Source organism: Erpetoichthys calabaricus, chromosome 9, assembly GCF_900747795.2.
Source record: "Erpetoichthys calabaricus chromosome 9, fErpCal1.3, whole genome shotgun sequence".
NCBI classification, from domain to species: domain Eukaryota; kingdom Metazoa; phylum Chordata; class Cladistia; order Polypteriformes; family Polypteridae; genus Erpetoichthys; species Erpetoichthys calabaricus.
This window is the reverse complement of record NC_041402.2, coordinates 182,059,067-182,083,549: the sequence shown is the minus strand read 5'-3', so window position 1 is coordinate 182,083,549 and position 24,483 is coordinate 182,059,067. Positions and strand designations below refer to the sequence as shown.

The following is a 24,483-nucleotide window of genomic DNA, read 5'->3' as shown; positions in this document are numbered from 1 at the left end:
ATATAGTGACTTTCATATCCCGTTTGGTGTACTTCATACCCTGAGATTGTTGGCTCAGATGCCACTACTGACCCTGAGTAAGTCACTTCACCTGCATGTTCATAACTGAAATAAAAGAAACCAGTTTCTCAGATGATGTAAGTCTCCTTGGATAAAGGCATCAGCCAAATAACCAAATGCATATAGTGCCTTTTAGATCATGTCTATCGCATTCATTCTTTAGATTGATCTGTTTATTAAATATAGTGCCTATATTTTATTTTGATATCTGTTTACCATTTACCTGAACTATTACACTTTATGGGTAACCAAAGTTAAGAGAAAAAATATTAAAACAAAGTTTTCATTTTATACAAGCAGACAAGGGAACAACTCAAAGTGAGGAGGCTGGGCTGGCAGTGGGATTAGTGAGTCCCCCAAAAATTATCAACAGGACTTTATAGTGCCCTCTATGCTCTCAGCAGGCCACCCATTGATGTCCCCCAATCCCAGTTGTGCCCACTCTTCCACTGTATATAATAACAGTTTATTATACATGGGCATGCAGGCTGGCATAGTGGTTAAGGCTCTGGACTTCAAAGCCTGTGTGACCCTGAGCAAGTCACTTCACTTACCTGTACTCCAAGCGGAAAAGCAAACCAAGTAAATGTAGTGCCTTGTGGGACAGCATGGTGGTCATTTGGCTTTGATGTGTGTTCGTTCGTGTGTGGATATAGCGCCTTTCATAACAAGCACCATCATGCCGCTGAGAGGCGCCCAATGCAATATCGTACCTTTGCGTACTCCATAAGGTCCTTGCGGCCCTGGAAGCGCTGATAGAACTCCGGCATCCTCCATGGAGCGATGATCTGCAACCAAGAACGAGAGAGACGGGGGTTGATGATTGAATTTATTATTATTATTATTATTTTGCTTACTTTAGACATTCAATGTCTGCCAGCTCTGAGAGACCCGTGAGACGCTGAAGCGCGGGCGTGACGGCTGCGTAACAAAAAAAAGCCTTTTAGACAGTTTGTACAGACAATCCGCACTGAAAAGAATTTAAAGAAACATTTAAAATAATTCACTGCAAATCCATTTTCTTACCAAGTGCCCCCCAGCCCCAAACCCCAAAACTCCTCGGTGTTAGCGTGGAGAAGAAGCAACAAGCCGCCGTAGCCTCCCGCGACACGATTCACGCGCGCCCTCTAGTGCCCACAGAGAGAACACTCGGTTCAAAGTGGCAAAGTCTTACATTCTAGTGGGTCACTGCCGAAGTTTATCACGTGAATGGCCTTCTTCATCTCAGGGGCGAAGCTGGCCCACCTAAATTATGAGACATTATTCTGCACCCGTTTAATGATCAGACGGTGCATCAAGGGTTAGTGAAAAACAGAAAGCACATCAACTAAAACATAAAACACTGAAGTCCGTGTGTGTATGTATGTGCATGTGTATGTGAGCAATGTGTCTTTGGCGATGCGATCTAAAGAGGAAGAATGTGAGACACCCCATTAGGAGTGAAGGCGTAGGAGGCGCGCTGAGAGTCGCCTGCAAAAACTGCGAGTCTAAAAACGGACAAGAGGCGAGCTGGACGCCTCGAAAATAAAGACAGTCTGAGAAGCTGGACAGATGAACGCCGGACAAGAGAGGTTCGGATACACGAGGAAACCGAGAAATGGAGTTGAAGGTACACATAGGGCAAAAGATTGTAAATGTTTTCAAATGCATTCGTGACTAGTAGGTGACTTCTTTTGAAAAGTGCTGGCGAACTCCCGCTTTCGGTGTTATTTTCGGCGTGGTTTGCTGTCAATGCTTCTGACTAACTTTGGTTGGTCACATTCGCTCCATAATGAATTCCAGTGAATCTATGAAATGCCATTAATGGCAAATCAAAACACAGTTAACATGTTTTCCGACAAGAAAGCTAAATTTGATGAGGCAAGCCCTACCGCGTGTCTCGCGCCTTCGGTACTGCGGAATAAAAAGCGAGTCTGACGCCTTACCGACTGCAGAAAACGCCGCAAACACGACGAGAACCGCCAGACAAGGCGATCAGCTCAACTCCGCCATCCGCTTGCTGTGCCAGGGCTGGGCGCAGAAGCCCCCTTGGTGTAAGGTGGTCAAATTACAAATTAGCACAATATTCGTGCTGGAATACAGCGCAGTTACAGTGGTGTGTAAATTATGCAGACATTTTTGCGAGTGACACATGCGGGCTGCAAACTAAACTCGTGAAAGACGATTCGGAAATGGGAAGAATCTCAGTCGAGCCTGCTGTGAGCGCCAGCGCACAAACCCCCAAGCAAGACGTGATCGGGGGGTCGCCAACGATTCGATCGTTTTTTGATCGACTCTGTTCGGTGGATCAGACGAATCGAATCAGCGGAGGCGCAACGGGAGTGCAAAAGCGCATGCGTGCACAGGCGGGTGCATAGAAACGAAGGAAAACGGACAATTTTAAATCATTTACATTTATTTATTTGGCCGACACTTTTATCCAAAGTGACTTACAAGGTCTGAGATGCAATGAATAACATTTCTTTTTCCAATTGAAGCACGGGCGGGTGAAGTGACTTACTCAGGGTCACACAGGGTCAGTAGCGGGATTTGAACCCACAACCTCAGGGTTTGAAATCCAAAGCCACACTGCCCTAAAATAACTCAACTGCCCAGCGTGGGACCCTGAGATTAAGAGTCTCTTGCTCTAACAACAGAGCATCTCCACTTCCTTGATAGGTGGTACCACCCAGGATCATCTTAGCCCATGAGCACTGGTCAGGGGGCCCCAGGAACATAGGGGTCCACGATGTTTCGGATGCCTGTGTATGTTTCAGTTTTAATATCAAAACAGGGACCCCAATCCACTACTTTGCCTGGGAGTCTATGATGCTGGTAAGGTGGTCCTGATTACCACAGAGGGCATTCCCACAATCTGCATCACTGCCTGGATTAGGAGCTTCGGGGTCTCTGACCATAAGGTCCTATGATGGGCAGTGCACACAGCAGAGCAGATCATCAGGACCACTCTGTCCTCTTAGGGTCTTCGAGACTCAATCCATGATGACCGTCACATGTGGTGACCCATCACTGCGTATATCGCATACAAAAACCCTTCACCACTGAATACATCAGTGAGTCACAACCCAAAAGATGGCAGTGGGTCAGGACCCCAAGTGTAAGGAGCTATGATTCATACGGCAGTATCTGTTACAGGTCTCAGCATGAGACCCCACAAAGAGACTGAAATAAACTGAGAAAATAAACAACAGGAGAAACAGTAGTGGTGGTCTTACCAGCATCATAGGTTCCCTGGGCCCAAGTGTGTGCTTGGTGTGTGTGTGTGCCCTGCGGTGGGCTGGCGTCCTGCCCGGGATTTATTTCTGCCTTGTGCCCTGTGTTGGGTGGGATTGGCTCCAGCAGACCCCCATGAGCCCGTGTTGGGATATAGGGGGTTGGACAATGACTGACTGACTGACTGACCTACAAAAAGAAGGGCAAAGGGCGGCTGGGGCTGAGGGCACCACAAGGACGATTCAAAATGGGACCCTCCAGGTGGGGTTGATGTCATGCAAAGCTAGAAACGAGCTCTTTGTCGATGAGAAGAAAAGAAGGGCCAGGCTGAGGTTTTGGACCGTGAAGGACTGCAGTTTAGGTCATCTTCTCTGATGTGTCCATCACCTGGTCATCTAATGGATACACAGAGACCTGGAGGGGCCTACAAGCTGCAGTGTCTCGCACCTACTGTGAAAACTGGTGGAGGATCGGTGATGATCTGAGGGGGCTTCAGCAAGACTGGAATGGGGCAGATTTGAGTTTGTGAGGGATGTACAGTAGGAATCAAGCCATGTACAAAGCTGGCCTGGAGGAAAAATGGCTCCCTTCTGCTCTGACAGGGTACCCTAACTCTGAGCATTGGGTTTTACGACAGGACAATCAAGGTGTACCACTAGATCAAGACCTTGTCATGGCCAGTCCAATCGCCAGACCAGAGCCCCATTGAAAACGTCTGGAATGGAATCAGGAGGAAGATGGATGGTTACAACACATCAGACAAAGCCCAGCTGATGGAATTTTTGTGCCAGGAGTGGCGTAAAGTCACCCAAGAGCAGTGTGAAAGGCTGGCAGAGATCATGCCAAGACGCATGAAAGCTGTGATCAAATGTCAGGGTTATTTCATCTTTTTCTGAATTCTTCCCAAGTTCAAACATTAATATTGAGATGTTTAAAATTGAATATGATCTTGATTTCTATGCATTCTTCTTCTTCTTCTTCTTCTTCTTTCGGCTGCTCCTGTTAGGGGTTGCCACAGTAGATCATCTTCTTCCATATCTTTCTGTCCTCGTCATCTCGCTCTGTCACTCCCATCACCTGCATGTCCTCTCTCACCACATCCATAAACCTTCTCTTAGGCCTTCCTCTTCTCCTCTTCCCTGGCAGCTCTATCCTTAGCATCCTTCTCTCAATATACCCAGCATCTCTCCTCTGCATATGTCCAAACCAATGCAATCTCGCCTCTCTGACTTTGTCTCCCAACCGTCCCACCTGAGCTGACCCTCTAATGTCCTCATTTCTAATCCTGTCCATCCTCATCACACCCAATGCAGATCTTAACATCTTTAACTCTGACACCTCCAGGCCTGAACAGACTTCATCTTTTTGTTATTCTGACCAGCTGTCACTTTCAGCAATTAAATGCAATATTTGTATGTGGAATTGGAGGAAATGTGGTCAGTAGTTTATGGAGTTCATGTTCCACAAACACACACCTACAAATAGGAAAACCAGAGAAACGGGTCTTACATCACACACACACATATATGCAGGGGGGTAAGAACAGGCATCCCAGCCATGGTTTATTATCTGGACGGGAGGCCCAAGAGCAACGACAGATGGATTGGCTGGCTGGACAAAAACACAACTGGAATAAAAATTATGGATGGGCCAGCGGAAGCCAGAACTTGGCAATGGTTCCATCCCCCATGAGCTAGGTGGCAGTGGTCCTCATATGAGAACCCAGTCGGGACACCCACAGGGGTGTTAGGGACATGGAGTCTGAAAGTGCAGCCCCGAGGGGATTCCCTTGGGATCGATAGAGGACACTGTCGGGAGAGGACCACCCTACTTGGTCGAAGGCACAGAAGTGCTTCCTCCAGGAGACAGAATGGCATCGGAAGTATTCCTGGGTCTGGCATGAGAAGGAGCCCACTGCCATGCAGGAACGAGTCAGAGTCGGGAGGCAGCGGGCAACACTTCTTGTTTAATTGTGTGCTTTCATTGTGCTTAAGCAACTGGCGGAGGAGGTGATGTGGAAAGGCACTTGTGAGGAGCGTCTGTGGCTTGGTGCTTACTACTGTATTTGGTTAAATCGGAGGTAAAAAGCTTAGGGGTAACCGTTGATTGTAATCTGAATTTTAAATCGCATATTAATCAGATCACTAGGACAGCATTTTTTCACCTAAGAAACATAGCAAAAGTTAGACCTCTTATATCATCAAAAGATGCAGAGAAATTAGTTCATGCGTTTGTCTTTAGTCGGCTAGATTACTGTAATGCACTCCTCTCAGGACTACCCAAAAAAGACATCAATCGTTTGCAACTAGTGCAGAATGCAGCTGCTAGAATCCTTACCAGGAAAAGAAAATCCGAACACATTTCTCCAGTTTTGATGTCACTACACTGGTTACCTGTGTCATTCAGAATTGACTTTAAAATTCTGCTTATGGTTTATAAAGCCTTAAATAATCTCGCCCCGTCTTATATATCGGAATGTCTGACACTTTATATTCCAAATCGTAACCTCAGATCCTCAACTGAGTGTCTGCTTAGAATTCCAAGAGCAAAACTTAAAAGAAGTGGTGAGGCGGCCTTCTGCTGTTATGCACCTAAAATCTGGAATAGCCTGCCAGTAGGAATTCGCCAGGCTAATACAGTGGAGCACTTTAAAAAACTGATGAAAACACATTACTGTAACATGGCCTTCTCATAACTTCACTGTAATTTAATCCTGACACTCTGTATATCCAATTCATTATAATAACTATTCATTCAAAATTTGTACTAACCCCCACTCTCTCTTCTGTTTCCTTTTCCGGTGTCCTGTTGGTGGTGGCTTGCACCACCACCATCTACCCAAAGCACCATGATGTTCCAACAATGATGGATGGATTAAAAGCCAGAAGTCTGTATGACCATCAGCATCAAGTGACTCCATGAGAACCCTAACTACAAAGAGGACTATTTCATTTATGTTAGGTAGAATGCCCAGAGGGGACTGGGTGGTCTCGTGGCCTGGAACCCGTACAGATTTGATTTTTTTCTCCAGCCTTCTGGAGTTTTTTTTTGTTTTTTCCGTCCACCCTGGCCATCGGACCTTACTCCTTTCTATGTTAATTAATGTTGTCTTATTTTAATTTCTTATTTTGTCTTTCATTTTTCTTCTCTTCATTATGTAAAGCACTTTGAGCTACTTTTTGTATGAAAATGTGCTATATAAATAAATGTTGTTGTTGTTGTTATATGTGTATATATACAGTACATACATATAGAGATATTATACACACTGTCGGACACCTGGAGAGGAGCAGCACCTCCCCTGGAACACGAGAAGGCGGCCACCCTGGTGGATGTCGGGGCCACGGGAACACAGCTTGGAGGATCAACCTTGTGGGGACCCGTGGCCACCACCAGGGGGCGCCTGGAAGGCTCAGAAGCCGTGACATGCAGCAGGAAGGTCATCAGGGAGCAGCTGGAGCACATCAGGGGACAATAGAAAAGGGGACACCTCACTCCATTCAGGGAGTCGGAGTCAGGAGGAAGAGGACAGAGCAGGAGAGGAGGCGGCAGAAGATGACTGAGCTGTAAATGTGGTGATTTGTGCACTGTGTGCTGAGCTGAATTGGAAAAGGAGAAAATAAAAAGCGTGAACTTGTGGAAGTGTGCATCTTGTGTCTGCCTGTGCCAGGTTAAGAGCTGCTGTAGCGCCATCTACTGTCACAAAACTCACACACACACTATATATATATATACATATATATGTACAGTATGTGTGTGTGTGTGTGTATATATATATATATATATATATATATATATATATATATATATATATACACATCGGTCTGAATCACAATCTGATTATTTGGATGGTTACCTACCAGGTGACACTTGAGGACATGCCAACCAACCACAAGTGTAATCAGATTGAAATTCAGACCTAGAATGTAACACTCTGACCTTCACCCTGTCAAGTAAGCCAACCAGCCGGCTTGGAGCAATATCAGAGGCCTCACCTCAGGTGCAGGAAGCAAAGGTGGGTACACCTGATGAGCCCCAAATAGGGTGAAACGTGTGTTGTGTACTCTATGTATTAGTTGGCAAGTACTGTATCATTCATATATATATATATATATATATATTACTGTATATATTTACAGTATATATGTAAAATGTGGGAGGTAAGGAACACAATAATCCTAACAAACTATTTACATTATTATTTCTGTTATTATTATTACATATTATTATTATAGCATCATTTTTGTGTGACCACACTTTTAGCCCTTCGTTCGTCATTCTGGCTCCCACGTAAGCAGCCTCGCCATTTCGGACAGATGGCCGCCGAGTCCGCGAATACTTGGGCTGAAACGTGGGCGTGTCCCCAAAACCTGACGTCATTTTCGGCGCGCGGCAGTCGCGTCAAATATAAACGGGCCACTAAATGGGCACTACATGGGCACTCTGTAGTTTATTTGGTATTCCGTTTTGAATGAGCTTTGGCAAAGCTGGGGTGCAGGCGCCTGCTCTAGTGGATGAGGTGCCGCGGTTGTGCACTTTTTTAGAAGCTGTTTCTGTTATTTAACGGAGGTGGTCGTACCCGAAAGTTATGCCCCGACTGTCTAATATTTCCATACATAACACTGTAGATGAACGCGTTGTCGTTCATATCCTATTTTTTAGGGCTAATTTCATGAGTTCAATCTTTTTTTCTCTTCAGATTATTCATACGAACTAACTTTTCTGTTGTTTAGACCCACCTGATTGTTTCCAGACTTTGCTATTTCTGACTTCGCTCTGCCTGATATAGCGCCTTGCACGAAAAACATGTCGACTCCGTATGTTCAGCCCCCGTTTTTTCCTTCCGTCTAATTGGTCGGCCTCGGGGATGCCACAATTACCGGCTTTGGGTGAAATAATAATAGCGCGGGCTTCATATACATGCCATACATCACCCATGTGTGTGTTTTACACTTCTGCTACCTGCTCATTAAATTTCCAAAACTCCGGCCCCCTGCTTTATACCTTCGAGCTGGAGAATGAGAGTGGCGACCCTCTAATTAGGTGTTATTTAGCAAATGAAGGGATTAAGCAGGGATTAGCATGCCCCCCCTATCGGAAGCCCCTTCTAAAATTAATCCCTCCAAAGAGGGTGACTTTACCTGGCAGGTAACCTGAGCTCCGGCAAGCTGCCACTAAATCACTGGGGGGCGTGTCCCGCACACTTGGGGGGCACCCGGGAGCGCGTCTGCAGATGGGGGGGGGGGGGGGGGGGGAATTAAAGCTGATACATTGTACACGCCTGGGGGGGTCAAGGCGCTTTATTCGCCCCACGGTGTTCTAAAACTGCGCAGTTGTTACGATTTCCGGCTTTCACAGGTTGAGGACACGTGGGAATTTCACCAGTGGGCTTTTTAATTTACTTATTAAGCGCGTTTTCTCGAGGGTGTAATTAGAGCCTCACACGAAAACACACGCCGTCGGAGGGGCAGCGGAAATAATAAAGCGCCTTTCAGAATGAGCCTCACCCCGAGGTGCGACACAAGAGTAGCGCCGAAGTCTCAGCTATGAGTGCAACAAGCTCGGGGTCGCTCGTGGTGATTACACCTTGCGATTTTATAGAGCGCCTTTCACAATCACCCGCTCCTTAGGAAAAAACAAACAGACAATTGTTTTTATATTCATGTCATGTCACTGCGGTGGGCTGGCGCCCTGCCCGGGATTTGTTCCTGCCTTGCGCCCTGTGCTGGCTGGGATTGGCTCAAGCAGACCCTCGTGACCCAGTATTGGGATATAGCGGGTTGGACAATGGATGGATGGATGGATGGATGAATGTGATGTCAACTGTGAGAGATCAAATGACACTCTCCGGAGTCACGAAGGTTAAACACTGTCAGTCAATATAGCGCCTTTCATTATCAACAACTATCCAAGGGGCTCAAGAGATACACCACAACTGTCCGTATTGTGAAGACCACCATATAAAGCAGTGCTGGATTTACGTATAAGCTACACAAGCTAAAGCTTAGGGCCCCCGCCTTCTTGGGGGCCCCCAAAACAAATTGTCCGAGTGAGCAATTGTCATATATACTTAAATATACTACAGCATTATTTGTCCCAATCAGGCCCGGCCTTAGGCATAGGCGAAGTAGGCGACCGCCTAGGGCCCCGGCGTACGAGGGGCCCTGGATTGACTCCTTGGTCTAATTTTCACGCATTTCACAGAGCTTCCAGGGGGGCTCGCCCCCCTCAGGGGGCCCCTGGACCCCCCTTTCGCCTAGGGCCCCATAATACCTAAGACCGGGCCTGATGTAAAGTGAAGCTCTTAGTGTGGTGTGATAATTACGGTGGGCTGGCGCCCTGCCCGGGATTTGTTCCTGCCTTGCGCCCTGTGCTGGCTGGGATTGGCTCAAGCAGACCCTCGTGACCCAGTATTGGGATATAGCGGGTTGGACAATGGATGGATGGATGGATGTGATGTCAACTGTGAGAGATCAAATGACACTCTCCGGAGTCACGAAGGTTAAACACTGTCAGTCAATATAGCGCCTTTCATTATCAACAACTATCCAAGGGGCTCAAGAGATACACCACAACTGTCCGTATTTTGAAGACCACCATGTAAAGTGAAGCACTCGGGGTCATAAAGTGTGTGAGGTGTGATGATTAAACACTGTGACTGTATATAGCGCCTTTCATCATTAACCCAAGCCCAAGGAGCTCAACAGATACGTTCGTATTGTGATGACCACCATGTCAAGTGAAGCACTCAGGGTCATAACGTGAGTGGGGTGTGATGATTAGACAATGTGATTGTATATAGCGCCTTACATAATGAACGTGACTCCAAGGGGCTCAACAGATACACTCGGACTGTTTCCATTTGTTCACATTGTGAACTCCATCATGTCAAAACTCAACAACATAATATGGAGAGCAAGAATGGGGGTAACCCGTTCAAAGACACGCGCGCTACGTAGTCCAATTGTTTTTTAAAATAACGAGTAACCTCTCGCAATACTCATTTTATTGAAGTACAAATATCTGCACTAATTTATTATTATTATTATTATTGTTGTTTTTTAATTATTATTCCAGCAGCGCCACACGTCCCAGGATGGCGATCCTTTGCAGGGCTCAGTCGCACAGCCAATCAGAAGAGAGTGTGCCGCGTGTGTTTCGGTAGCAGAAACCGATAAATTTGACTAAACAATATTTCCAAAACACAAGATAAGGATCACAACTGTTAGGCATTTTTGGAGTTCACGGCCGCAGGTGATGACGTTTTTTCGTTTTTTTTTTTTTTGAGCAGTTTAATGACGTCCGAGCGTTTACTCCACAAGATTACGTGCACGTGTAAACGCGCATTATTAAGAAACCAGGATTCTGCCTTTACCGAGTTATTCCCATTTAAACCTGTTTTGCGTCGGCATGTACACGCACTCAATGTCATGTTTTTCCATGGTGACGGCTTGGAGGACTGGGATCAGCCCTGGACGGATCGTCACTGTCGCGCAAGGGGGTACTCAGGTAGACCCACGTGACAAAACACTCGCAAACCGACCCACTTCATTTATTTCCAGATCGCTGGCTTTGGAGCCCTGGAAACAAGGCGACACCAAAAATGTGTGCGGGATGCCAGCCAATCACAAGGAGGCCTCATAGCCAACGGAATTCGTTTTCACGCAGCGCAGATAATGCGGGACAGCCTTACCTTCACCCCCGGGTACAAGGCGTAGCAGGTCAGCTCAAAGCGTATCTGGTCATTACCCTGTTAAAAATAAAGTAGGACAGGAGGTTAGAAGAAAGAGTAACGGCAAGGCGCTATATAAGTAAGTGTTCACTTTCTGATTTTTAATAAATGTGCAAAGCTATCTGAAAAGCCTTCATTGACTTTGTCATTATGGGTTACTGAGTGTAGAAGTGTAGAAAAAAAAAACTGTCCAATGTGTCCATTTAAAAAGGAATCTGCAACATAATAAAGTGAAGGGGTCGGCAAACTTGCTGAATCCTCTGCGTGTCGCCTCTCGAGACCCAGAATCGATTCTCTGTTCTCTGTCGCCACCCAGTGGTTAGCCCTGGTAGTGCCGGTCAACAGTGGTACTCGTGATGAACAAACTTGCCTTTCCGGTGGCCCCATGGGAGATGTACTGCGCCCCCTCTTGTTTGGCGATGTCCACCTGACGACGGGCAATGCACGGCCGGGCGATGGAGGTGCCCAACAAGTAGCGGTCCTCGTAGATGGCGTTAGCCTGCACCGCCGGCCAGATGAACTCCTCGACAAATTCTTTGCGCAGGTCCTCAATAAATATCTAGAGGACAAAAAAGGCAAGAAGAGAGAAAGAAAGATCAAGGAAGGGTCTCTAAAAACTGAGTTACTTAACAAACAACTACCCACCGGGAACTCAATGGTTTGGGTCATAAGGGGGGACACGAGGTGGTCCAGATTTGAGGAAAAAACGAGCATCTGGTGCTGGGGTGGGCACAGACAGCAATTTGAGGGGGTATAGAGGCGAAGTGGTGGCTCTGAGGTTAGGGATCTGCACTGGCAATCGGAAGGTTGCCGGTTCGAATCCCGTAAATGCCAAAAAGGGACTCTGCTCTGTTGGGCCCTTAACCTGCAATTGCTGAGCGCTTTGAGTAGTGAGAAAACGCTATAGAAATGCAAAGAATTATTATTATTATTCATGGTGAAAAGTGCAATAACAGTAGATGCCCATGCCCAGCATTTAGATTTACAGGCGAGTCCTTTCAGTTTCCACCTAAAGACCCCATCGTTTAGACATCGACCACCTGTGATGACCATGCGGCTCAGTTAGCCCACCATTCCTACTTCAATCTGTGCAGCCCCGCGGATAAATGACTAGAAACAGCAAAGACCCCCTGCGACACCAGAAGACCAACGGACGGAGCCGGCGAGTGCAAGCGAGTTACTGCGCCCTCTTGTGGCCCTCGGTGGAGCAGACTGAAGAAATTAGCGGCCATGTGTCCTCCTGGAGAAAGAAGTTGGAAGCGAGTGAGCCCCCAGTTCAGACCACGACCACCTGTGATAACCATATGACCATCACCAAGGCTTCTCCGAACCACTGAACACTCAGATCAGACAGTGACAGCCTGTGGTGAGTATGGGGTCCATTTGCTAGCCCCCCCAATTCAGACAAGGATGGTCTATAGTGGCTACAAGACCCAGTAGCTAAAAACACTGATCACCAGTCACCCCCTAGGTTTGGCAGTGACCACCTGTGACAGCCATGTGGCCACATCTTCAAAGGGACTGATAACCAGTCAGACAAGGACCACCTGCGGGGACCGTGTGGTCCAGTCATAGCCCTCAGTTCAGGCAGTGACCACCTGTAGTGACCATGTCGGCCAGTCACTTAAAGGCCTGACCACCAGTTAGCCCCCAATTTCAGACAATGACCTCTATGGTGCACATGTAGCCAAATCTAGAAAAAGAGAGACTGATGATCAGTCACTGCCTGTGGTGACCATGTGGCCCAGTCACTAAACATCCTGACCACCAGGTAGCCCCCCAGTCTCAATCGATGACCTCTGTGGTGACCAGGTCACTAAGGACACTCATAACCGGTCAGCTCCCAGTTTGGCCATTGATACGCTGTGTCACTCTGTGTGCAGGTGCCTAAAGAGATTAGAGGCCAGTCATCCCCCAGCTGACCCTAGTGGTCTACACTGAAGGGCAGGGGGTCCGATCAATAAGGACACTGAAAACAAGTCAGGCCAGCATTCAGAGCCTGTGGTGTCAGCTTACAGGGCGAAGGAGCCGCTCGGTCAGTGACAGCGAGAGGTCATTCGGTCAGGTGACAAAGGACACGTTCAGACACTGACCTCTTGTGCTTTCCTTGTGGTCCTGCAGCTACAGAACTAAAGCCCCCCAAGCTGTCACTTCAGACCCTGCCACCCCCTTGTAGACCTCCGAGAAGGCCACATAGTCCAGTGACCAGAGGAACTGAAAACCAGTGTTGTCCCAAATGTCTATCTGTGGTGACCTTCCTTGTGGCCTTAAAGCCTGAAAGCCAGTTAGCTTCCAGTTCAGAAAGTGCCCCCCAGCCCCCCAGGTGTCTGTCAGAGAAGGCTGGTGATCCAGTGGTCAATCCAGTTAACTCCCAGTTCAAACTCGGGGGTATACAGGATCAGCCAGGTCAGTGTGATGACCCCGAGGAGACACTGGCTGGTTGGTCGTGTCACCAGCAGGTGCCCATTTCCTGCCCCCAGAGTGCCACCTGCCAGGTCCCAGCTCAGAGGTTCTTTCCTTTACCTTTTTAGCTCCAAGTGTCTCTGCTTTCTTTCGGGCCTCCTCGAAATCCTCATTTTGCCCGATGTTTGCCTGTGATGGGACAGAAGATGTTCAGAGTTAGTCACACAGCTCCTCCACCAGGGGGGCACTACCAGTGGTGCCCCCCCTAGACCCCCCACTCCACCCCACCACCCTCCAACAGTCAGGTGTCTCAATGAGTTGGCATCAGGATGGCTTCCTGTACAGAAAGATGCCACCGACAGAATGGCGGGACCCCAAAGCACAATTCAAAATTAGGAGTCAAGGGGCACCCTCTAGTGGAACACAGCAGTGCCAGGCCAATGTCGGGTAAAGGGGGCTACAAAACACTTCAGAAAAGCTCAGAAAAGATGAAATCTGGAGGGAGTGTCATGAAGTCCATCCATCCATCCATTTTCCAACCCGCTGAATCCGAACACAGGGTCACGGGGGTCTGCTGGAGCCAATCCCAGCCAACAGAGGGCACAAGGCAGGAACCAATCCCGGGCAGGGTGCCAACTCTACGCAGGGAGGACCCGGGAAGCGAACCCAGGTCCCCAGATCTCCCAACTGCGAGGCAGCAGCGCTACCCACTGCGCCACCATGCCACCCCTGTCATGAAGTCATCAAAGAATATCAAGCAAGGGACCCGGGCACATGGTACAAATGAATAAGACCCCTGGGCACACCCTACTTTCATATACTTGCGGTATACACAGCCAGGCTCATGGCAAGAATGGGAAGCCTGGGCATATGCCACAGATGGAGGGCTCAACTACATGCCCAGAAGAAATCAGCCACCAGGACACACACTTTTACAGGACATGTGGGCACATGCCCGCTCAGAATAAGGCACATCATGGGCAGAGCATAATAAGACCCTCACTCTTTTTTCCTTATATAGCGCCTTGCACACAGTCACAATGTAATGTTGCATATGGCGCCCTCCCCTGACAAAAGTGACCACCCTTTTGTTTCTCCCACCAGTGATTTTCTGAGCACTGCTTCACAAAGAAGACAGGAACCAACCCTGAGTGGGATGCCCATCTGCAGCAGGGCACACTCACCCATACTTGAGGGGGCTGCAGTCTGAAAGAAGGAACCTTACATGAAGATGCCCCCCCCCAACACATCACCAAACAACCTCGGGAGGACATTGCAGGAATTTGGGGGGCAGACGACGAGTTAACCAAGTAGTCGGTTTTTTATGGCACCCTTCAGAGTGACTACAGGAACTGGAGACCACCTGAGGACCACAGAGACACAAAGCTGCCTGTCCAAGCTGCCAAGTTCAGAAGGCGTCCACGTCTCGCAAACAGGAAACACCAGGACTCTAAAGACTTGGACCCTCGTCCTTTTGCATTGATATCAGGAGCGCCACACACCCCCGGCCGGTGACCTCATGACCCCCCCCCCCATGCTCTCCCAATCCGTCTACTGACTTCATTGGAAGAGTCACCAGAGACATGAATGTCACTACTGAGGTAAGTAGACCCCTCGACGAGGTCGACACTCTCTCTGCAGACAGACACACTGCTGATGGCCATGACCAAGAGGTCATTAAAGGCCTGGATTTTGTTTTTTATCACTAAGGATTTATTTCATATAGCGCCTTTCATTGCGGACATTGTAACAATGCATTTTTAAAGGCAGTCACTCATCCTTTATTATATACAGTATAGAGCCTATAATTGTGATCACCATTGAAGTGCATTTTGGACGGCAGACCCTCATCCATTATTTTATATAGTGCCTTTCACTGTGGCCATTATGTCAATGCATTTTAGAAGGCAGCAATCCAGCCTTTATTTCACTGTAAGCTCTGTAACGATGCATTTTGGATGCCAGTCACCCCTCCTTGTTGTGTCCTTTCACTGTGGGCATCATCTCAAAGCCTTGCAGAGGGCAGTCACTCAGCCTTAATTTATATATAGTGCCTTTCCTGTCCCAGTGCTCTGATTGTATGTGCCCTCAACTGGTTTCTTTAATAGAGGGTTGTTGACCAACACGCTGGTAGTGGGCACTGGGCACCGGGCAGCAGTCCTCTATGGTGTGCCACACCTACCTACACTCACTGGCTCACTCAGAGGTGGTCCGCTTAGGGTGACCGGTGTGTCACTGGGACGTGGAAGGAAACTGACAGAAACGGAGTAGCCGGTGATTGATTTGCACTGAGCTTTTGCTGGGCAGGGGTCAAAAGGCACTATATGGGACAGGATTTGTTCCAGAGGCCTGCAGTACTATATGCTCAGTCTATATGGATCTCTCCGGAATGAAATCTTAACAAAAGGAGCCCCCCTTTCGCTTTTGAGGTGACATTTGGGTTTGATCTATCCAGACAGTTAACGACGACTCCATCTTTGCTCGTAACGATGTATGAGTCAGGAGGTCGGTGAGCCCTTCTTGTCTTCAGACTCTGAAGTTCCTCCTTTGGCACCGGCAAAGTGGTGTCGATTGCCAGCCACCAACTGAGCCCATCCCACCACCTCTTTATTCAGGAGAATGTCCTCTGAACAGAGGGGGGGGCTCTGTAATCCCTGAGTATGCACAGCACACCAACGGGCAGACATGGTGGCAGTAGTGGGATGTTGTGGGAGTAGGACCTGGGAGGACTGCTGAGAGTGAATTGTGCTCCGAGTCAGTCAGATGGAGGTTAATGAGGACCAAACTGATGGCCATGATGAACAACGATGTCTTTGAGACACACCAGCACTGAGGACTTTTAGTCAGCGAGTTATTGTGTGTCAAGAAATGCTGCTGGGGCCTCACATCTGTAGTCAAGTCATTTGTTTTAATCTTTCTTTGTTATTCTTGAGTGTGTTTAAGAGGAGTTGTTATTATCTTTAAACTGCGTATGAAGTGCTCAAAAAAATGAAGAACACATCAAGATCTCAATGGGAAAAGAAATTCTGCTGGCTACCTCTACTGCTCTGGACTGGTATGGTGATGTGTTAGGAACGAAAGGATCGTGTTCATATTGAGGTCTACGTTGGCATTCTGGCACAGCCACAGACGCAGTGTTCTTGTACGACTGTTGTACATTTCAGCTTTGGAATACAAATCTTTTGTATTTTTGTTAGTTCGTATTGTCTTTACTAAATAAAACTAATTTTGGTGTAAGCAAACCTGTTTATTTCTTATTAATAACTTTGAACATGAACTATAAAATGATACTGGAACAAGTCTAATTGACAACCTAAAAAAGTTGTACTGTAGCTAAGTAACTCGGTGAGGTGCATTTTTTAAAAAGTTTATAAAACAATGGAATGAGAATGAGAATGAGAAGTGCAATGCATTTATTACCACAAATGTTTGTGATGCATCATCTGCTAGAATGTGAAATGCAATGCATTTATTACCACAAATGTTTCTTGATGCACCATCTGTTGGAATGAAAAATGCAATGAATTTTCATTACTACACATGTTTGTTGATGCACCATCTGTTGGAATGAGAAGTGCAATGTATCTTATTACCACAAATGTTTGTGATGCATCATCTGCTAGAATATGAAATGCAATGCATTTATTACCACAAATGTTTCTTGATGCACCATCTGTTGGAATGAAAAATGCAATGAATTTTCATTACTACACGTTTGTTGATGCACCATCTGTTGGAATGAGAAGTGCAATGGATTTTATTACTACACATGTTTGTGACGCATCATCTGCTAGAATATAAAATGCAATGGATTTTATTACTACAAATGTTTGTTGACGCACCATATGTTGGAATGAGAAATGCAACGAATTTTCATTACTACACATTTGTTGATGCACCATCTGTTGGAATGTGAAGTGCAATGTATCTTATTACCACAAATGTTTGTGATGCATCATCTGCTAGAATATGAAATGCAATGAATTTTCATTACCACAAATGTTTCTTGATGCACCATCTGTTGGAATGAAAAATGCAATGAATTTTCATTACTACACGTTTGTTGATGCACCATCTGTTGGAATGAGAAGTGCAATGGATTTTATTACTACACATGCTTGTGACACATCATCTGCTAGAATATAAAATGCAATGCATTTTATTACTACAAATGTTTGTTGACGCACCATAGCGCTGCTGCCTCGCAGTTAGGAGACTTGGGTTCGCTTCCTGGGTTCTCCCTGCGTGGAGTTTGCATGTTCTCCCCGTGTCTGCGTGGGTTTCCTCCCACAGTCCAAAGACATGCCGGTTATGTGCATCATTGGTGATCTGAAATTGTCCCTAGTGTGTGTGTGTGTGTGTGTGCCCTGTGGTGGGCTGGCGCCCTGCCTGGGGTTTGTTCCTGCCTTGCACCCTGGGATTGGCTCCAGCAGACCCCTGTGACCCTGTATTAGGACATAGCGGGTTGGACGATGTCTGACTGATAATGACTGATTATGCTTTATTGACATGTTCATAACATAATATAATTAATTTAACAGCGAATGAAAAAGTTTCATTCATTTTATATAAAAATATCATGTTGTTTCAGGATATATTAATTTCGTGCATTAAGCATAATTAAATTATTTTTGATGAAAACAATTTTATTATTTGCAACCAATGTACGTTCTAAAACGCTTCTGGCCACTTGAGGTCATTTCACACTTTAGAAGCTCCTGTTTTTGGCTGAAACCCCCAAAGTTCAGTACAGACTTTTAAAAGGGTGGACAGACAGCTAGGAGACGAAAAGCTGGTGAGACTCAAACAGAACCAAACTGCTCAGATAAAAACAAACAAAGCATTTGAGCCACAGGAATACAAGCGAAGATGCTGTGAAGATCGGCAGTACCTGCCTGCCGTCTGTTGCTGTTAAGGGCTTTGTGGTGAGCACTTTAAAACTGATAAAGATGAAACACGGCCAGTAATGATGAGATTTGTGGTTGCAATAATAATAAATTACAGTTACCACATCCCTTAAAAACGTATATTACCCTTATTCTCAAATGCATAGAAGTTTCAGGGAGGTAAGGGACATTATTGGGTGGCGGCTTTTGCAAAAATATGTTTTTGTCAATGTGGCTCCTGAATAGGACAAGGCTGAGTACCGCTGGCATAGAGCATTCGAAATCTGACAATTGAGAGGAGATCATTCAGTCCATCAGGCTCGTTTCTTTAGCTAATAGCTACGCTGTCCCTAATCTCTCATTCTAGTCAACTGACTGCACAAAGCCACCTGTGCTTCGGTCCTCAGAGCTTTATAATCACACAAAAGCACATAACAACCTGTGCTGAGGGTCAAGCAAATCGCAGAGAGTTGCAGGCACATACAGGTTACATCAACTCCTACAAAGTTATTGGGGTTCACATGTTTGTTATGGCTGAACCTGCTTGTACTCACAAGTTACTGGGTAGAAGTTTGTTGCTGGTCTTCAGCGGAAAAGTTATGACCTGATACATTATAGAATGTCAGAAGCCCATCTGTTGATAAGCCCCCATGACACGGTGCATACGTCTTCCAAATTCATAATTAAGTGTCAAATTCATAATTAACTTTAACTGTTGAGTTTATTGATTATCCACCATGATGAACTCAATTAAAGGAAGAAAGAAAGACGAAGAGCAGCAACATCTGCTGAGCGTCCAGCACATCCCAGGAGGAGCTTAACGCAGGTTGTGGAAAGCAAGAATGAGAACAACAGAGATATGATTTTTTTTTTTATTATTTGAGAATGGTGGAGGGGGGTCCATGTATTTCCTAGGTTGTTATATTTCTTGAGCTTCCATATGAGCTCAGTTTCCTTTTGAGTCAAATAAAGTGCTATTTGTCTATTATATAGTGCCTTTCACATCAATCTATCCATTATGTAGTGCCATTCATTATCTGCCTATCTATCCTTAGTTGGATCAGGCAGCAAGGCAATGAATCCAAAACACAAAACCAACACACCAGGATGAAAAAAAACAAGTGAAACTGAAGCTTTGGAGCAGATGAGTTACGGTCCACACCTAAACCCACCGGAGGGGCCGTGGTGGGACCTGAAAGATCAAGTAAAAGCACTCCTGCCAGGGAGAGTGGGTGACAATTCAGAACAGTGATGCGCTCGACTGATGTGGAACAGCAGCTAAAGGTGGTGTAAGCGCTAATGAGGAGTGAGGGGGCAAGAACTTTTTCACACAAAGTGCCAAGGTGAGGTCAGGTTGGGGGGCATGCGCCGGTACAGCACATTGCCACACCCACCACAAAACGAAACAGCTCGTGGTCCTAGTTGGCAACCCCCCAGGCAGACATACAGGGTACAGTCCAGTCCCACCCTCGGGAAATGACCCTCTATATGTGGCAGCCAGGTGTTACATGGACATCCCCTTGGTCTGGTCCAGCAACTTGGTTCCTCAACAATGGGGGTCCTATGAGCCGGACCACCCTCGGGGGAATCACGTCACATGACCATAATGCCGTAACTGATGCCCCCTCATAATACAGGTAATGTGCCTCATTCAGGACTCCATGAGCAACACAAAGTCAGACCAGCGGGACCCAAGGATTCTCTGAAGAGACGCAGCACTGAAGGAGTCCAGTCTTCATCTCAGGTCACTGGAGAGCGGCCATGTCTCGCTAACAGGGAGCACCAGGACTCTAAAGACTTGGACCTTCGTCCTTTTGCACCCGGCCGGTGACCTCATGACACCCCAAAGCTCTCCCAGTTCGTCTACTGACTTCATAGGAAGAGTCACCAGAGACATGAATGGTACGTTAACCTCTCGACGAGGTCAACACTCTCTCCGCAGACAGACACACTAAAACGCCAAGGGTTGCTGAATAGACGTATTCATGTAATAAACGGTTTTATGGGTGCCCTTTATTTAATATTAGAATTTGATGGAAGACCCAAACACATTCAATGTCAGTTTTTTTCCAATAGTAAAGAACATCTGGAAGAAGGGGACTGTTAAAAAAAGTCAAAAGACATGGGGAGGTTGAGTTAAATACTTTTATTAGGCTTCTAGTTTCCCCTCACAGGTTTCAGACCCGAGTGCCAAGGTGGCACAGCTGCCTTGCAGCAAGGAGACCAGGGTTCTAGTCCTGTGGGCTTCCTGTGTGGAGTATGCATGTTCTCCCTGTGTCCCTATGGGTGTCCTCCTACAGTCCAAAGTGTTAGGTGGATTGGCATGGTGTGTGTGATTTCATTCTGTGATTGACTGGCATCCACTCCAGAGATTGTTTCTGCCTGGCACATAATGATTGCTGGGATAGGCTCCCGCTTCCCTGTGATCCTGTGCTGGATAAGTGGGCTGGACGGATGGTTTCAAACCCCCAAGGCCACAATGTCACTCGCTCTCTCTAAGTCACCACTCGCCACAATCAGAAAGGACTATAGGGGGCGCTCTAAAACGCACCAGAGAGGAGGCTGAGCACCCTGTGGTTCACAGCGGCTCCATGCGCCCAGTAATACAGTTGCCCGAGCGAGTGCCACGCGTCCGCTGCCATTATTGATTTATTTCTTGTGCCATGTGCTCTGTGCCCTTTGACGCGCCCAAGGCATGAAGTGCAGCCATGCGGCAGACAAAAGTTGCTTAAGCAGCAGCTTCTGTAGAAAACACACAAGAGCAGGGCATCGGCAGGCTGGTGACGCCTCATTAATCCCACTGTAAACACCATGTAGAGAGGCAGGGGGGTCTTCATGGGACCAAGGAAGCTTTAGTAGGTAGGGCATCATTTACAGATGGGTAGCACTGATGTAAACACGGGGGGGATACCAAGCACAGACTGAGGGGATCAGAAGTTCCTCATTGAAAGCCCCCTGCTTTGTTTTAGGGGATTCGAGGAAGCTTTGTGTGATAGATGGCCTTTTATAGCTGACCACATCATAATGACATAATCATCAAAGCACAGAGACCACCAGACAGGCACTGTATACCAAAGGCTTAAGCTCCACTACCTGGTGCCCAAACAGAAAAAGCATCCAGAGAGTGGGCACTTAATGTGCCAGCCTTCAGGGGGTGCGCCCCACTGAAATGCTTTGCACGACTCTCTGTGTTCACGGTCAGGACGTTTTAAGTTACTGAAAGACATGTGGGGTTTGATCCCCCAACCCTGGGGTTTCAATTCCAGTTTCGACAATAAGCTGGCACCAATGAAGTTGACCCGCACTGTGGAAATCAGTCAAATGGCAGAAGGAAAACACGGGAATCAGATCTGGACAGCAAGGCCTACCTAGCCTGGTGCACTGTACAAGGCGCTATATAAAATAAAGTCAGACAAATTAAAAGCCCTGAAGTAGGCAAGAGCTGCCCCGATGATGAAGAAGAGTGCAGGTGAGCTTACCAAGAAGACGACCACGTCATAGCCTTGCTCCTTCAGCCACACAAGGATACAGGAGGTGTCCAGACCACCACTGTAAGCCAGGACCACCGTGCCTTTGGATTGGGACATGGTGTCTACAGAAAACAGAGAGTGGAAAGGTTAACAGCACGCCTGGCAAGGTGCTACACTATAGTTAGTGAGGAAGGGGCGCCCACCCTGCCCCCCTGCGGGCATAAATAAAGGGCATCTCTCAGGTACTGTGATGTGTCAAGCCAGCAGTGTGCCACCTGTGACTGGCACCCAATACAAAGGAAGCAACAAGAAAGGAAGAGAAAAGAGGATCTGAAGGGGTCCCCAAGAAAACAGAACCCATCAGAGGAGTGACAAAGAGATTTGAGTGCCACACACTCCACTCATGCCCACCAGACCGAACTTGATGAGACCCTCCACCTGAAATGCCTTATTAATCCCACTGTTAACACCACGTAGAGATGCAGGGTGTCTTCAAGGGACCCGAGGAAACTTTAGTTGATGGGGCATCATTTTCAGAGGCTTGCATCTTGGGTGGTACTTCTTCAAATATGGGGGCAACCAAGCACAGACTGAAGGGCTCAGCAGGCTAGAAGTTCCTCATCACTGCCATGGCACACGCCACACACAGTAACAAATCTCGTTATTAGGGGATTTGAGGAAGCTTAGATTAGAGGGTCTTTTATAGTCGACCACATCATTATGAAATATTCATCCTCCACCTGAAAAAGAATGAAGCATGAAGCAGAATCAGAAACAACTCTGCCAACCACGTCATCGCCAAGCAGCACCGTGCCAACCTTGCAATGTCATCCCCTCTGCTGGGGCCGCTAAAAACTTGAGAGCTTCCGCCTGATGTCTGCCATATTCAATCCTGCAAACTCCAAGGGGCAGCCTGCCTGGGTGCTGCATTGAGAGGGCACTACGGAACACGGGTGCAGGTGGACAGTACCAGTCTGTGAGTCTGGTTAACTTTGGGTCCGACGTGCTGTGTGTAAAGTTAGCAGGTCCAGGGACTGGCATTTGTGTTTCAGAAGGTTTGTGTTGCCCAATTCAGACCCCTGTGCTATCAGGATGGGCTCCGGCGAACTCCAAATGTACCACGTGATTAACGGGTGCCGACTGTGGACAGATGGAGTCTGCGCAGTGGCATCGCGGACCACAAGGTTTCTGTCTTAACATCACGAGCCACCGGTTTCTGGGTCTGAACGCTGCGATTTGTAAATCCCAGCTGTGTGTCACTCCTGTCTCTCCCTCGGACACTCGCTTCTGTGACTGGACATTAGGGTGTCACCAGTTTCTGTGACTGGACATTAGGGTGTCACCAGTTTCTGTGCCTGGACGATGCCAATTTATTATTAGGCGTTGCTTTCTCTGCCAGGACATTGCGTGTCACTCACTTATTCTTATTGCTTGTCGCCATGCGTCACTCGTTTCTTTGCCCAGGCACTTTGTGTCACTGGTTTCTGCGTCTGGACACTATGGGGCACCACGGTTTGGCAGTACCCAACCCCTCTTGTCTCACTCCTTCTGGGCTCCGCTGCGCTTTGCGAGTCCAGTTGGCATACACTGGGCACCGCTCGTTCCCTATTTATAATGATACTGGTCCTGATTATTTGGTTCGAGCGGTCGTGTAATGTCCGATGCGGGCTTCCTGTGGTTAAAAACGACAAGACTGCAAATGAACACAGAAATCGAATTGACTGGCACGAACCGGGAGACTACGCAATTCCTGCTGGCATCACAACCTGGGAGCGGGGCCCGATGCCACATTCCTGCTCGGCTGCCGTTCCCATCGGAATGCGTATCCATTGGGTGGGTGGACCCTCACGGGCACATCTTACCTTGTTGTGCCTCGCCGTCCACTTTGTCTTCGTCTCACGCACTGTCAGAAGCCGCACAACCCGAAAGTCAAGCGGCGTCTCCGCTTCGCGTGCAGCACCCGGCTAAAAAAATCGTGTTACTGGTGGGCGGTGCCAGCCTCTCATCGGAACGCCTCCGCAGCATCATGCGATGGTATTGGTTCATTGAGCTGGGAGGCGTTCCCTTCCCGCCGCGAGTGGGAAGTCCCCTTGTATTCCCCAGCCCAGTCCGTTTAGGCAGAGACTTGTTGCGCTTGAAAAGGTGACGGGGAGTGTCGCACGCGCAGGGATCGGATGGCAGCAATAATTTATATTTTTTTTCCATGATTTCATAATAAAAGTAGGTTTTTACATTAAAGGTTATTGGAAGAACTTTCTATTTTCCGTACTGCTGTTTTTGCTTGTACTATACTTTGAGCTAATCGTCCATCAAAATGTCAGCATGCATCATCAGTTCTGCTCTAATTAGTCACCAATGCAATCCAAAGAACAAAAGGGTTCCTTTGAAGATCATTCCTGCTTTAGCCTTCAGAAGCTGGCAGCATAACCAGTGCCACCTTAACAGCATTACAGGCCCCTGGGCAAAGCAGTGCACTGCAACTGCCCAACAGGTGTAACTGGCCGAACCACAAGTTCTCACCACATGTCCTTTCACACTGGCAGCATTTCTCTGTGGAGTCTACATGACTTTCCTCTGGCTGCTCCTGTTTACCCCTCCTTTAACCGTCACCTTATCGTGGTGGAGGGGTTTGCGTGTCCCAATGATCCTAGGAGCTCTGTTGTCCGGGGCTTTATGCCCCTGGTAGGGCCACCCAAGGCAAACTGGTCCTAGGTGAGGG

General features: G+C 47.4%; 1 protein-coding gene across 7 annotated transcripts in view; it reads right to left on the bottom strand.

Annotated features, from left to right (window-relative positions):
* Positions 1–24,483, bottom strand: part of ass1 (argininosuccinate synthase 1) — a 136,589-nt gene that overhangs the window by 105,170 nt on the left and 6,936 nt on the right. For 6 of the 7 annotated variants that reach the window (XM_028808541.2, XM_028808542.2, XM_028808539.2 and 3 more), the window contains exons 2-6: positions 21,774–21,886; positions 13,529–13,597; positions 11,376–11,564; positions 10,967–11,023; positions 774–848 (exon numbers count right to left, since the gene is read on the bottom strand). In XM_028808541.2, coding sequence (XP_028664374.1) covers positions 774–848; positions 10,967–11,023; positions 11,376–11,564; positions 13,529–13,597; positions 21,774–21,881 — 498 coding nt within the window. In that variant the 5' untranslated portion in view covers positions 21,882–21,886. Of the gene's footprint in view, positions 1–773; positions 849–10,966; positions 11,024–11,375; positions 11,565–13,528; positions 13,598–21,773; positions 21,887–23,626; positions 23,777–24,483 lie in introns of those variants that run through there. The other variant, XM_028808538.2, reaches the window with a different exon arrangement.